The 14112-nt window shown below is 55.6% G+C and overlaps 1 protein-coding gene across 4 annotated transcripts in view; it reads right to left on the reverse strand.

Moving 5' to 3' along the window:
* Positions 1-612: 612 nt before the first annotated feature.
* UBE2O (ubiquitin conjugating enzyme E2 O) overlaps positions 613-14112 on the reverse strand; it is a 63285-nt gene continuing 49785 nt past the window's right edge. Inside the window, exons 4-18 of one of the 4 annotated variants that reach the window (XM_008965799.4) lie at positions 13678-13775; positions 13140-13203; positions 12081-12224; positions 11512-11621; positions 11293-11368; positions 10520-10992; positions 9910-10064; positions 9545-9657; positions 9328-9456; positions 8872-8964; positions 7198-7894; positions 6795-6931; positions 2989-3192; positions 2835-2892; positions 613-2692 (exon numbers count right to left, since the gene is read on the reverse strand). In XM_008965799.4, the coding sequence (XP_008964047.2) occupies positions 2022-2692; positions 2835-2892; positions 2989-3192; positions 6795-6931; positions 7198-7894; positions 8872-8964; positions 9328-9456; positions 9545-9657; positions 9910-10064; positions 10520-10992; positions 11293-11368; positions 11512-11621; positions 12081-12224; positions 13140-13203; positions 13678-13775 (3222 nt within the window). In that variant the 3' untranslated portion in view covers positions 613-2021. Of the gene's footprint in view, positions 2693-2834; positions 2893-2988; positions 3193-6794; positions 6932-7197; positions 7895-8871; positions 8965-9327; positions 9457-9544; positions 9658-9909; positions 10065-10519; positions 10993-11217; positions 11369-11511; positions 11622-12080; positions 12225-13139; positions 13204-13677; positions 13776-14112 lie in introns of all 4 variants that reach the window. The other 3 variants (XM_003813233.4, XM_055101560.2, XM_024926177.4) reach the window with 3 other exon arrangements.

A 14112-nucleotide genomic window follows, 5' to 3' on the forward strand; every position in this document is an offset into this window, starting at 1 on the left:
TTTAAAAGGAGTCTGTCATCCCCCACAATGGTCTAGGGGTCTAGGTTCTCCCAACCTCCCTCAGCTGCCTGTCCTTGTGGAGGAGTGCCAGGCAGGAGTGGAAAGAATGTGGCAGGGAAGGATCCATGCAAGTCTAAACTGGGCAACCATTTTGGCTTAGCGTCCAGGAGTTGTGGCACCTGTCCACCGCCAGGTGCTATGACGTCGGCTCTCCCAGAACCTGGAAGGAGCTGAACTGGTCAGTTGTAGGTCTCTGGAGACTACAGCTGCTGGAAGGCTGCTCTAAGCTGGCTCCTGAGGAGCACACCACCGGCCAGGAAGAGGCCAGAGGACTGCTCCAGGACAAGAAGTACAAAAGGCATGCAAGCAGATCTGGCAGGCAGAGGGCAGTGTGGGCGGGTGGGGGGTGCTGTTCACAGCGGCCCCCACCTGGCCAGGAAAGCCAGGACCCACTGCCACATGCCTTCCCTGGCAACAAGGTCTTTCCTTCCCCAGGAAGGGTGTGTGTGAGGGACACAAAGGCAACGGAGCCCAGATGAATGGCAGAGGGAGGTTTAATGGTGTCACCTTGTCTTGTTAATGAGCCAAAAAAAAAAAAAAAAAAAAAAAAAAGCAAGTAAAAAAAAGTTTAATCACACAGCACTTTATACAGATATTGTAAGCAGTAGGCATTCACATCTCCACATGTACAATGCACTGGGAAGCACAGCCCCACCAGTCACTCCGGGTGTTTCTCAAACAAGATACCGACTCGGTTCCAAATGCCACGGTGTGTGGTCCGGCTCCGTCCTCCCGCAGCTCTGCTGGCTGGGCGGTCACAGCACAGCACAGGTGTGGAGCCCACTTAAGGCTGACAAGACGCATCATGCTTTGGCTTTTTTTTGTCTTTTTTTCTAATAAGAGTTAATATCTTTGCTTTTGAGTTTTTTTTCCAACCTTAAATATTACATACATACACCAAAAATTACATAGCTGCAATGTGCTCAACAGCATCCTCTCGGCCTGGAGCTTCACATTATCAAAAGCTTAGAAAACTTGTAAACCTCTGGGCCTGTCTCTGGGCACTAGGAGAGCCCCCGCCGGCCGTCCCCTTCGGATTGAGCCTGCAGTTTGTAAGCGAAGGGCTGACAGTAGGCCTTCTAGTCCAAGAGAGGGCTGGCTCGCTTGGAGTTCAGTGAGCTGCACGCCTGTCCCAGTGTGACCATGTGATGGGGGAGGGGCCCTAGCACTTGCCCTGGCCTTGTGCAGCTGCTCTTGCCCCCAGCAGCCTCCGACAGAAGAGCAAGGCACCTATAGCTGTTGCTTTCCCTGCAGCTCCCTGGTCCTCAACTCCATGTGCATGTGTGAAGGCCACCACCTCTCCTGGGCGTCACCCGGAACCTAGCCTGGTCCCAACCTCTCTTAGAGAGCAAGTTCAACAGGCCTGAGGGCTATAACGTGGTCGACAGGCCATGTATAGCCGGGAGTCAGTGACAGCAGCTACAACTCCCAAGGGATAGTGTTGACGCTGGAGGACTAGGGAGGACCTGGGTGGTGGTGGCAGCAGGAGGGTCTGGGACACAGGGAGGCTTGAGTTGAACTAAACAGGTTGAAAGGGACCAGGGGAATTGTTGGCGCAACTCACACTTCATGCAAGGCACATGTGCTCTCCTGCGGGTCTGCAGGGAACCGGCCCAGAGAGCCCCGCGGCAGGCCCTGGAACACCCGCCTCTGACCTGAGAAGGGACAGCAAGGGAGCAAGTGCCGGACATTCTGCTGGGGTGACAAATGGAAAATCGGCAACAGGGTTCCGATTTTCTTTGCCACAGGGGACCCGCCTGTTGAAAGCTCGCTTCAGAATAGAAACGGCGGCATCTCAACACACTTCTTGCACTTTAGCATCAAACTCACCTTGGGGAGAAGAGGGCAGTGGGTTTGCAGTGGGGACAGAGGGGCATGGGAAGAGGGGTGATTCCGGGGGGGAGTGAGCAGGCGGCGGCTGGCCTCTCCCACGGTGATGCTCTTTCCTCTGCGCCTGGCAGCTACTTGTCCTCTGTGCACTCCGGCATGCCTGCCTCTAGCAGGGCAGCCCGGAACTGCGTCAGGACACCCCGGATGCTCTTGATGAAACCCTTGGAAAGTGGGAAGAGGGGGAAGCCGATGTCAGGGTAGCCACTCTTCTCAGGTAAGAAGCTCCGGTAGCTCTTTCTCCGCTTCTTTGGTTTCACACTGGGTGGCACCGATGCGTCTGGTGCGGTCTCCGAAGTCTGGTCTGTGTGGTCCCTGCTAGCTGAGGCCGGGCCCTGGGCACCGCCCTCTGAGTCTGAGCCCTGGGAGGCCTCTCCTGGGGCTGGCCCTCCATCCTCAGGTTCTTGTTGGCCGGAGTCTGACAGTTCGGCTACAGCTGGGGGCTCTGGCGAGCTGCTGGCCTTGGGCACCCCGTTGGGCAGCGCCTGGGCCTTCTCCAGCAGGGCATGGGTTTCCAGCCAGGACTCGATACGCTTCACCAGCCGCCAGCCACCAGTGCTAAAGTGTTGCCTGATCTCCTGCTCAAAGACCTCGGGGGGCCGCCGCACCAGCTGGGTCATGGACTGCACCACGCGGATCAGCGCCATCTCATTGTAACAGCGACTGTTTTCATAGCCTTCCTGCAGGCCTCGGTCACTGTCGAAGCCGGCTTCGTTGTAGTATGGTTCATTTACCAGGATCAGACCTGTGTGGGCAGGACACCTTCCCTCAGTGGGTGAGAGAGGCCCACAACGCAGGCCTACCCTCCATCTGCCAGGGGGACTATCAGAGTCACTTTCCTCCACCGGCCCTCCCTTGTCCGCACCCCCGCTTCAGCCCAACTGTACCTTGGATGGAGATGAGCACCTGGAGAAGGCTGGACTTGCTTGTCCACCTCTCTGTCCCCTGAAACACACAGGGCACCATCAATTCTGTTCCCCAGGCCCCTATCCACCACTGGCTCTTCCTCCTTCTTGGCTGGGGGCCTGGCCCTATACTCACCTTTCCAATCCAGGTGCCCAGGAGGCTGACACACACCTTCCCATTGTCATACAGGTTGGGGTTCAGGCGGCCACTGCATTGGGAGAGGTAGCAGAAGTGGGGGGGCACGGCTGGGTAGATGTTGGGGAGCTGGATGTCAAACAAGTAGAGGCCATCCTCGTAGGGGGTTCGAGTGGGGCCCTTGATGAGAGCTGAGAAGAGGTCCTAGGTAGGGAGGAAGGGAGGGAGGCCAAGGTTGGCAGGGGTGGAAGGGGGTGTCCTACATGTGGCATCTGCATCTGCACCTGCTCTTTCCCAGGACACTGTGCAGATCACGCAGGAAGAGCAGCACCTGGGACTCCAGATGCCACCAGCAGTGGAGAAGCTAAGGACAAATCTCTCTCTGCAGAACAGCCTGGAATCTTTTTTTTTTGAGACAGGGTCTTGCTGTGTCCCCCAGGCTGGAGTACACTAGTGCAATAATGGCTCACTGCAGCCTCCCAAGTAGCCGGGACTACAGTGTGGGCCACCGTGCCCAGATGATTTTTTTATTTTGTGTAGAGACAGGGTTTCACTATGTTGCCTAGGTTGGTCTCGAACTCCTGGGCTCAAGTGATCCGCCTGCCTCGGCCTCCCAAAGTGCTGGGTTTACAGCCCTGAGCCATCACTGTGCCTGGCCCTTGCCTGGAATCATTGAACCCTGGCTAAGAGAAATACTCGAAGTGAGTTTTTATCTTATCAGGTGTTTTTCCTCATAAATCATTACTTTAAGACTGTATTCCAGCTGGGCGTGGTGGTTCGTGCCTGTAATCCCAGCACTTTGGGAGGCCGAGACGGGTGGATCACTTGAGGTCAGGAGTTCAAGAGCAGTCTGGCCAACGTGGTGAAACCCCGTCTCTACTAAAAATACAAAAATTAGCCAGGCGTGGTGGTGCATGCCTGCAGTCCCAGCTACTCAGGAGGCTGAGGTGGGAGAATTGCTTCAACCCGGAGGCGGAGGTTGCAGTGAGCCGAGATTGTGCCACTGAACTCTAGCCTGGGTGACAGTGAGACGCTATCTCAAAAAAAAAAAAAAAAAGATTGTATTCCTCAGCCAGACGTGATGGCTCACACCTGTAATCCCAGCACTTTTGGGAGGCCAAGGTGGGAGGACTGCTTGAGACCAGGAGGTCAAAACCAACCTGGGCAACATAGTGGGACCCTATCTCTACAAAAAATAAAAAATTAGCTGGGCATGGTGGTGCATACCTATAGTCCCAGCTACTCAAAAAGCTTAGATGGGAGGATCACTTGACTCCAGGAGATTGAGGCTGCAGTGAGCTATGATCACACCACTGCACTCCAGCCTGGGCGACAGAGTGAGACCCTGTCTTTTATTTTTTGGCTTATGTATTTTTTTGAGATGGAGTATAGCTCTGTCACCCAGGATGGAGTGCAATGGTGTGATCTTGGCTCACTGCAACCTCTGCCTCCCAGGTTCAAGCGATTCTCTGCTTCAGCCTCCTCACGCCCGGCTAATTTTTTGTATTTTAATAGAGACGGGGTTTCACCATGTTGCTCAGGCTGGTCTCGAACTCCTGACCTTGTGATCCGCCCACCTTGGCCTCCCAAAGTGCTGGGATTACAGGCGTGAGCCACCACGCCTGGCCAACCCTGTCTTTTAAAAACAAAACAAAACAATTCCTCTAAACACCTGCTCCAGCCCTTATCCCCAACAAGGCAAGTAGTACAAGCAGTTTCAAGCTGAAAGGCAGTTCCAGGCTGGTGAGGCCTGGGGACGGGGGGATGGTCTCACAACCAGAAGCTGACAGTGAGGGTTTGAACTCCACGGGGGAGGTTGGGAGACCACCGCTCCACAGACATCTGGAATCTGTGCATCTGTGCACACACGCGTGTGTGTGGGATCTCAACTGACAGGGCAATGGGCGAGGTCAGTGATGAGCTGAGAAGCAGGGAAGGCAGAGCGCTAGCTGGGGCAAGGGAACCTCTGCACATGCTCTTATCGGTGCCACCCTGGGAGCCTCCAGGGAATGCACTACTTTTCTTCTCCTGAGTGAGATGTGGGGAAAACAGAACAAAACAAAAAATACTGTTTCCATCTTCCCTCAGCAGAGCTGAGACAGGCTAGAATTTTCAAAAGGAATTTTCCTACAACTCAAGAAAAAACCAAAAGCGTTATTAAGAATCTCAAGCAGCACTGGGCCTTAGGACTCTGCCTAGCCCTGTTCCAGGGTTGTGGCTACTCCGGGCCCATCTCAACAGCACCCCACTTGGCTGCTCTCAGGATCGCTTGGCTGCTCTCAGGATCCCTGCTCTTTCTTTTCTTACTCCCTTCCTTCCAGGACAGGGCCAGAACTGGCGCCTCAGACTCAGATTCAGAGTCTAGCATAGTGCTTGGCTCGATGCACAGGCCCAGTAAGGGACTGCGGAGTAAACAAGGTGGCAGGCAAACGGGCTTGCCTGTTCCGGGAGGATGCACTCAGCGCTGCCTCAGTAAACATGACTCAGAGACACTAGGCCCCGTCCACGAACAGAGGAGTGGGAAAATGGAATGTGGTGTGGCCACATGCTGTCATCCTATTTTGCAGGTAAAAAGGAAGAAACTAGATTATGAATCAACACAGGTTGGTCTTAAGCAAATTAGAGATGATGTGTACGACGACATATTCTGTGTGTAAACAAATCATACAAAATACTATGTAATTATGGTGATATATGAAAATGTAAAAATTTTTTTTAGTGTATAAACAATGTAAAAGTATAAAAAAAAGGTCATCCGTTTGGAAGGAGACCCACTAAACTTCCAACAATCCTCTGGGTGTGGGAAGGGGCCTATGATTCGGGGAGAAAGGGAAGTGAGGTCTGGTCAAAGGCAACTTTAGCTCTTCCATTTCCACTCAAAGGATCTGTAATGTTCTCATTTTTCAAAAAGAAAAGTAGGCTTGAGGAGTAATCATAATATAATTAATTTCAAAGTAATTTTTTTTTTTTTGAGATGAAGTCTCGCTCTGTTGCCCAGGCTGGAGTGCAATGGTGCGATCTTGGCTCACTGCAACCTCTGCCTCCCGGGTTCAAGCGATTCTCCTGCCTCAGTCTCCCGAGTAGCTGGGATTACTGGCACCCGCCACCACATCCAGCTAATTTTTGTATTTTTAGTAGAGACAGGGTTTCACCGGGTTGGTCAGGCTGGTCTCAAACTTCTGACCTCAGGTGATCCACCTGCCTCGGCTTCCCGAAGTGCTGGGATTACAGTCGTGAGCCACCGCACCCGGCCTATTTCAAGGTAATTTTTTTTTTTGAGACGGAATCTCGCTCTGTCACCCAGGCTGGAGTGCAGTGGCGTGATCTCGACTCACTGCAAGCTCCACCTCCCAGGTTCACGCCATTCTCCTGCCTCAGCCTCCAGAGTAGCTGGGACTACAGGTGCCCGCCACCATGCCCGGAGAGTTTTTTGTATTTTTTTTTTTTTTTTTTTTAGTGGAGACGGGGTTTCACTGTGTTAGCCAGGATGGTCTCGATCTCCTGACCTCATGATCCACCCACCTCGGCCTCCCAAAGTGCTGGGATTACAGGTGTGAGCCACCGCGCCCAGCCGAGAAAGTAATTTTTTAAAGGAGGGAGGAAAGAAAGAACCATCTGGCCTGGACACACGGCTGAGTCAGCCCTCACCTGACTGAGCCTGTGACCGCCCCTGTAAAAGGTGGGTGGGTGAGTGTCCTCGCAGGTGCCAGTCAGCCCTGGAGGTTTGGGGACCCAAGGTTGGTGGCCTCTTGGGCACTGGGTGCCCACACAGCACATCTGCACCTGCCCATGCCAAGCCTACTTGCCATTCTATCTTCAAAAGTCTTGACCATGATGCCCTCAGGCAGTGAGGTAGCCAGCAGCGCCATCTCCTTCCGCACTGTGCTGAAGAACTTCTTGGCTTCTGGAGGCTGGAACTCAATTTTCTTAAAAGAATGATTTGCTAGAGGGGGGAAGAGAATAGTCAGTCCCTCATGGAGAGGCCCTGGAGCTCCATCTGCCAACCTGGCTGGACAGGTGAGCACACCCACAGACTTCCCACTCGCCGCTGCTGGCCTCAGCACTGTGACCACACAGGGAAATGGTTTGCCCTGGGGCAGTAGCTGGGGTCTGGCGAGGGGACTAACCACCCTGCACCCAGATCTGGTGACACAAACAGGAGCCCCGAGAAGGCGGGGGAAGGCGAAGACCAGGCAAGGGCTGACTCACAGGGTGCAAACTCCAGTACGGAGAAGACCTCGCCCTTGGCGCTGGTGAAGGTGACGCCAGGCTTGCCGCCACACTGCTGGCAGAGCACCGGGGTTTCGCTGGGCCACTCAACCTTCACAGGTGACTGCCCCTCGGGCTTGTCCTCCTTGCGCTCTACGTCGGGCACTGCTTCCATCTTCTCCTCCTCTACAATGGCCACATTGTCCAGGGTCTTCTTGAGGTTTTCCTGTAGCTTCTTGATGTCATCCAGAAACTTCTTCTCCCGAGTTGGCTTCTCAGGCTCCACAGTCGGAGAGGTGGGCGAGCCCGTCAGCAGCTGCTCCACAGTCATGTTCTTGAGGCTCTCCAGGATCTTGATGGCCTCTTTCAACTCCCGGAAGCTCTTGGGTGGCCCGTCCTTGCCAGCCTTCTCCATCAGCCCGGCCATGGGGGCAGCCATGGCCACAGCCCCCTGGACGGCAGCTGTGGCTGCCTCTTCACTGATCACCACTCCCTTGTCCTCCTCAGGGGCCACCGGCTGCTCCAGGGGTGGGATGGGGGGCTCCTCTATCTTGGGGTGTTCGTCCTCCACCAGCCCATTGTCCGTCTCCCAGCTGTCACTATCATCTTCCCATTCATCCGAGGATGCCCCGCTGGTGCTGCCTTCTACCGAATCATAGTCTGACTCCTCAATCTCAGACTCGATGTTGTACAAGTGCTGGGGGCAGAAGGGAAGTGCCAGGGTAAGCAGACAGGAAGTCACCTCCCCACCACTAAGGAGGAGCTCTGGGGATCCCTGATCCGCACAGCTGATGGCGACTGGGCTCATGAGGCCTTGGCAACCTCATTCCACCCTTTCCCTGACCTCTGCTCTGGCTTTTGCAGTCCCTAGGTCTCTGGGAGAGGCCCTTCACCTGTCCCACCCTCCAGCTGGACCCAAAGCCCCAGCCAGTGGTCTGTTCCAGCCTCCCCTCCTGCTCTGTGCACTTGGTCAGCATCTGTCCAAGGTGTTAGGGGACCTTGGCAGGCCCAGTCCCACACCTGAAAAGCGCAGGGTCAGCTAATGATACAGCCAAGGAGGCCTGTGTGGGGAGCTGGGAACATATGACAAGAGGGGACATGTAGAAGGGCCGACATATCCTGCTGCGTTCCCTGGAATGGCCGTTAAGGTGATGGGGCAAGCCATTCCCGCCCCCACTCCTGCCCCCTGTGTGGACCAGGAGAGGAGAGCTGGGCTGTGTGGCTCCAACCAGGAGGCGAGGGAAGGAGAGCCCGTGTAGCCCTTCTGCTCAGTACCCAGCAGGTGGGGCTAGAACTGGGTCAGCTCTCTCCTTTCTCTCCTTCTCTGTTAGAGCTTTCTAGAAAGGGTGGTAGGAAAGTCTCCGTCTCCTTTTAGGAGGGAACTTGCATTCTTCGTAGCATAGTGAGCTGACAATCCAGGAAAATCCTGGAGGTTTGTGAAAGTCTACATGCACCCAGAGATGGACGTGAAGAGACTGCTGGGAGAAGCAAGGCTGGTGGGCCAACTGCAGGCCTGCACCAAGGGCTGTGTGGAATGCCTGCCTTTCCCCTCACGCTTTCGCTGAGATCTCACCAGGAAGACCTGAGAGCCCATCTTCTGGCTACACGCCTGTGGCCCCCGGCCCAAGTTGCCATAGTCACAAGCTCAGCAGGGGGGTCTTGCCAGAGCCTCACCTGGGGCAGGATGATGGTCTTTGAGTTGTCAGCCCACACCACCTCCACCTTGCTGCTGACGTCCACACGGGCCACCTGGCCCACCGATGGCTGCTGGGCAAAGGGGACAAAGTCAGGGGGCCCAGCTCAAGCTCCAGCTCCCCAGCCCCTCCTGTGCTCTGCAGTGACTGACATCATGCCCACCTGGCTTGTGACAAGGAACTTAGCTCCTCTGGTAAATGTAACCAGCGGCAGCTCAAGAAGCCTGACCCCAGAAGGGAGGCAGGGAAACAAGTCCCTCTGCAGCTGCTAGTGCTGAGCGGCAGCTTGACTCTGGGGCAGCTGCCCTTCTGAGGACACTGAGCCCAGAGGACTTTCAGGTCTTGTCTCCTAGAGCCACCTGGTGGCAGCATCAGGGACTGCAGCTGGTGCACAGGGCAGTGAGCAGCCATCCAGAACTGGAATTTGAAGGCGTACCTCATCCTCCTTGTGAGGAGCCCCATCCTCAGTATTGCCGATGCGGATGACGATGTCAGTTGTACGGAACCTAAAGTCAGGGTGGTCAGCAATGTCGTAAACACTCACATCTTCCTCTTCTCCAATCAGCTGTGGCATAGGACAGGTTGTCATGAACTAGGGGTCCTACACCCAACCCCAGAGCCCACCTGAAGCAAGCAGTAGGGGCTGCACACACCTCCACGTCGTCCCCACTCGGCCTCAGCTTGAACCACTTCACCATGCAGGTACGGCCGATGTGGTCCCCAGACTGTACCACACCATAGACAGCAGGGTCTGGACAGCTCTGGACTAGGGAACCGGAGAAAGGGAAGTGACTAGCTAAGGGATCCCGGCTAAGGAGCCCACATCTCAAGCCAGTGCAGAGTGCAGAACCCTGACCTTCCCCCGTCTTGGAAGAGGTGAGACCCCTTCATGAGGGCAGTCCCCTTCTGGACCTCATTTTAGCTCTGACCCCAGATCCACTGCCCATTCTCCACAAGCCCCAACCCGGGCCCTCATTGGCGACCACCCTGCTGGCTGCCCTTCCAGAGCTGGCACTACCTCGTTTATCTACCACGAAGTCTCCGGGGCAGAACTCGTTGTTGTCCAGGTGGTGCACAGGGAAGAGGTCGTTGGAGCGGATGTTGCATTCCACGGAGCCATCCTGCCACATCACGTCGGCTGAGGTCATCGTGGTCACCACCTCCACTGCCACCCTGCGGGTGCAGGCCAGTCAGCAGGCCATGCAAACCCCACCCCCTCCGCGGAAAGGGCAGAGTCTTTCTGTCCCTTCCTGTCCCTGTGGGCTTGGTAACCTGAAACTCTGAATCCCAGGTTGGCAGGATGAGTCTCTGGTGCACGGGAAGCTCACCCAGGGTTCCAAGGCCACGCATTCTCTGAGAACAGGATCCACTTGGGAGAGCTCAGGCAAATGTGGTTCCAGAAGGCGAAGCTTAAGGCCACCACCATCCCACCCTCTGCACCACTCCTCAGTCTCTGCTTTCCACCAGGGCCTACCCCAGGCACCTACGTTGTCTCAGGTGGGCGCCCCTGAGCCACTACAAGGCACGCAGAGGTGTGTGTGCGAGCGCAGGCACGCACACCGAGGGGACACGCACTCTGCCTGGCTTCACGCTGACGCCGTTGGGGAGGGGCACAACTCTGAGTTTACCTGTCCCCTGGCTTGAAGTCTCGAGTGATTTTATTCTTCTTCCTCTTGTGTTTGCGCTTTAAGTTCTTGATGGACAAGGGGATGCTCTTTTTGCGACTCGTGCCGCTGCCACTCTGGGAGGAAGTGGTGGAGCTGGCAGAGGAGGTCACCGAACTGGTGTCGTCCGTGTCGTCAGCAGCCTCATCATCTGCGTCCTGCTCTGCCGAGTGCAGCCTGTCATCTCTGCCTTCTTTTAGCAGGAATGGGGGCAGCTGCTCTCCTGCCTCGTGGGGCTCCTCTGCACCCTCATCCTGCATCTCCACTGGACTGGCAGAGCCATCGGGCGTCTCCTCAGGGCTGGCGGACTCCGCTTCGCTCTTGGTTTTGGATTCCCCCTTCTTGTCTGGGTCTTCCATGGAATGGTCCCGGGAACACTGGGTGTCTGGGGAGCATGACATGATCCGCACAACCTGCTTCTTCAACAGGCGCTTCACCTGCAAGGGCGGAGCAGAGAGGACAGGGCTGTGAGCTGCACCTGGGCAGGCCTGGCCCTAGGCATCTCAGGCTGGGGGGATGACAGCTGTATACACCTGAGTAGCCGGCAAGGGTCATCAGGGCTGCCCCCCAAGGTCTAAAGCACAGACTGTCCTTCTTGGCCATGGAAATGGCTCAAGGCCAGTTCCTCAAATGCCCACCAATCCCCAACCCCAAGGACATACCTTCTTGGCCATAGAGCCCTCCCCCTGGGCGCAGTTTTTTTCTGGACATTCCCAGGCAATCTTGGCTGGCTCTACCTTGGCTGGGAAGACATACAGACAGCGCTCCCCAAGCTGCCGCTGAGCATGGTCAAAGCATCCGAGACGCTTCACCCTGGTTGGGGAAGAAGCGGGGGTGAGCTGGACTGGACTCCTGGGAGGTCAGCAGTGTTCTTAAGCCTCCCCAGGCATGTGACCAGGGCCCAGAGCCCTGTCCCACGGGTGCCCCTGGGTTGCTGGCAGTAAGGGCATGCTTACCTGCCTAGGTTTTCCTGGGTGATGACAGAGGGTGGGGGGCTGACGCTGTCTGTGCCCCCTGGACAGAAACTCTTGGTAATCCATGTAACTTTCAACTCTACAACCTGCACCTGGGGATGGCAGGTGGGACACGCCAGTCAGGGCAGGCTCTGACAGCACTCTCTTTAGCCAGCTGCCCAAAGCCCACTTGACCTCCAGAGCAGGAAACTGATCTTCCTAGTGCAGCACCAAGTACAGACACATCAGAGCAGGCCCCAACTGTAACCACGGCCCCCACCCAATGCCCAGGACCAGTGTTACTGCTCATACCAGCCAGGGGCCACTGGAACTGCCACTTGCCACCCTCCCACCTTGCTCAGCCTGTACAGGCTGGGCTGGGGCACATCTGTCTTTTGGTCACTATGACCAGAGCCTGGGTTCCCTTTATCCTCAAAGCCCTTTGAGATCAACAGGGTCCAGATGCCGAGGAGTGGGGCTCAACCCTCAGAGCAGGCAGGAAAGGGGCAGCAGCTTAGCTCCAGGGTGTGGAGGTCAAGGACTCCGTCTCCTACCCCTGGGCCCGGACCCACCTCTTCCACCACCACTCGGAACTTGCTCTTGGTGCTGAGCACGGGCTTGACACCTGACAGCCACTGGACGCTGGAGAAGATCTTGGCAGGGCCAATGAGCACCTGGCCTGGGTAGAAGCCATAGGAATCATCGAAGAAGAGACCCTGCGGGATGTGGGGCCAGAGGAAAGTCCCCGTGAGCGGTGTCTCCATGGGTGACCGTGCTCTCCACGCCTGTGCCCGCTGGCTGCCCACCTGCAGAAGCCCACTCACACACAGGCCCCACATGCCCTAAAACAAGTCCTGTGGCTCCACATCAGCACTCCCAAACCCTGGGTCCACAGAGGTCATCTGGCGCCCTTGTTCAAACATAGGTGATGCATTCCATGCTCCTTGGTCAAGGGCTCATACTCTGAGGAATAAGACTCCAGAGAGCAGTGGTCCTGAAACCTGTTTGCTCACACGCCCCCTGTATATCTACTTGTTTGCTGTGTGTGTCCATGTACTATTGTAACTAATACATCATCCTGTACTGAGAGAGACAAAGTGGAACCTTAAAGGATGAGAAAAAAAAGCTACCAAAAATGCAAATAAAAGTTCTAATACTGCCGGGGGTGGTGGCTCACGCCTGTAATCCCAGGACTTTGGGAGGCTGTGGGCAGATCACCCGAGGTCAAGAGTTCGAGACCAGCCTGGCCAACATGGTGAAACCTCATCTCCACTAAAAATACAAAAATTAGATGGGTGTGGTGGCACACGCCTGTAATCCCAGCTACTCGGGAGGCTGAGGCCAAAGAATCACTTGAACCCGGGAGGTGGAGGTTGCAGTGAGCCGAGATTGCACCGTTGCACTCCAGCCTGGGCGACAGAGTGAGACTCTGTCTCAAAAAAAAAAAAAAAAAAAAGTTCTAATACTTTCTGCCTATACCCAACCTTTCAGACCCTCTGGCGCACACCCGCCCCTTTTCTAGGAAACTGCTCTGTTTAGCTGGCTCCAGCTACAAGCTCTTTGCTACGAAGTCCTCCTTCCAGAGGACTGAGCAATCAGAGAAGGGTGCCGGCCTGGATGGAGCACACTACCGAGTCGCTGACGTGCGGGCAGACGTCGTAGAGCTTGGCGCCATCTTCCGTGTTCATGGAGCACCTAAAACAGAGAACAGAGGTTTGGTCTCCACCAGGGGACACAGTGAGTACCAAAAAGTTGCGATTCTGAGATGCCAATGCGCCCACGTGCCCTGAATAGCACAATTAGTCTTCTACCATCAACTCAGCCCAAGGTAGTACAAGAAACTCTCCCACAATGAGCAAGACCCCAAGTGCCATTGGAGTGCTTGCTCAGCACCATCACAGTGCCTCAAGTAAACCATCAGCCTCTAGCAGATATCCTCAATGAAAACGTTTCTCCCCATGCCAGGACAGATCAGAAACTGAGCAACAGAATTAGGCCATGGCAGATAAGGAGAACGGTACAGGGTTAGGCCCTGGATGCCTGCAACATCTGTCACTGCCCTTGATCAAACCTGTCATCACTGTCCCCAGGAGGAAACACCCTCCTCCTCCCCTCTTTCCAAGAGGCTGTCCTTCCCAAGCCGATGGCTCTCTGGTGGTGAGACTCTACCTGGCGCCGTTGGATAGCTTCAGGATGATCTGGTTCTTCAAGTCGTAGACCTTCCCCAGCCAGCAGTCATAGGCAATGTAGTCCCCATACATGAAGGGCTGCAGACCAAGGAGGCAGGGGCAGTGAGACACAGCAGACAACGTTCATGTCCAGGGCACAGATTCCTCTATGCCCCACCGAAGACAGGACGGGGGAGGATCTAGACAGCTCATTGACTGGACCGGTTGGCTACTAGCCCTAAACAGCTGCTGCAGCAGGCCCTCCCTACAAGTTCTAGGCTGCATCCCAGCTGCTCTTCCCAGTGAGGAGGAAGTGGTGGTGGTGGTGGGGCTGCCTGGAGGGAACGGGGTGGGTGATGCAGGGGCAGAGAGGCCTGATGGCATCCATGGACATGGGACATCCATGGACACAGGACACCTGGCAAGTAGGCTGCGG

This window comes from Pan paniscus, chromosome 19, assembly GCF_029289425.2.
Source record: "Pan paniscus chromosome 19, NHGRI_mPanPan1-v2.0_pri, whole genome shotgun sequence".
NCBI classification, from domain to species: domain Eukaryota; kingdom Metazoa; phylum Chordata; class Mammalia; order Primates; family Hominidae; genus Pan; species Pan paniscus.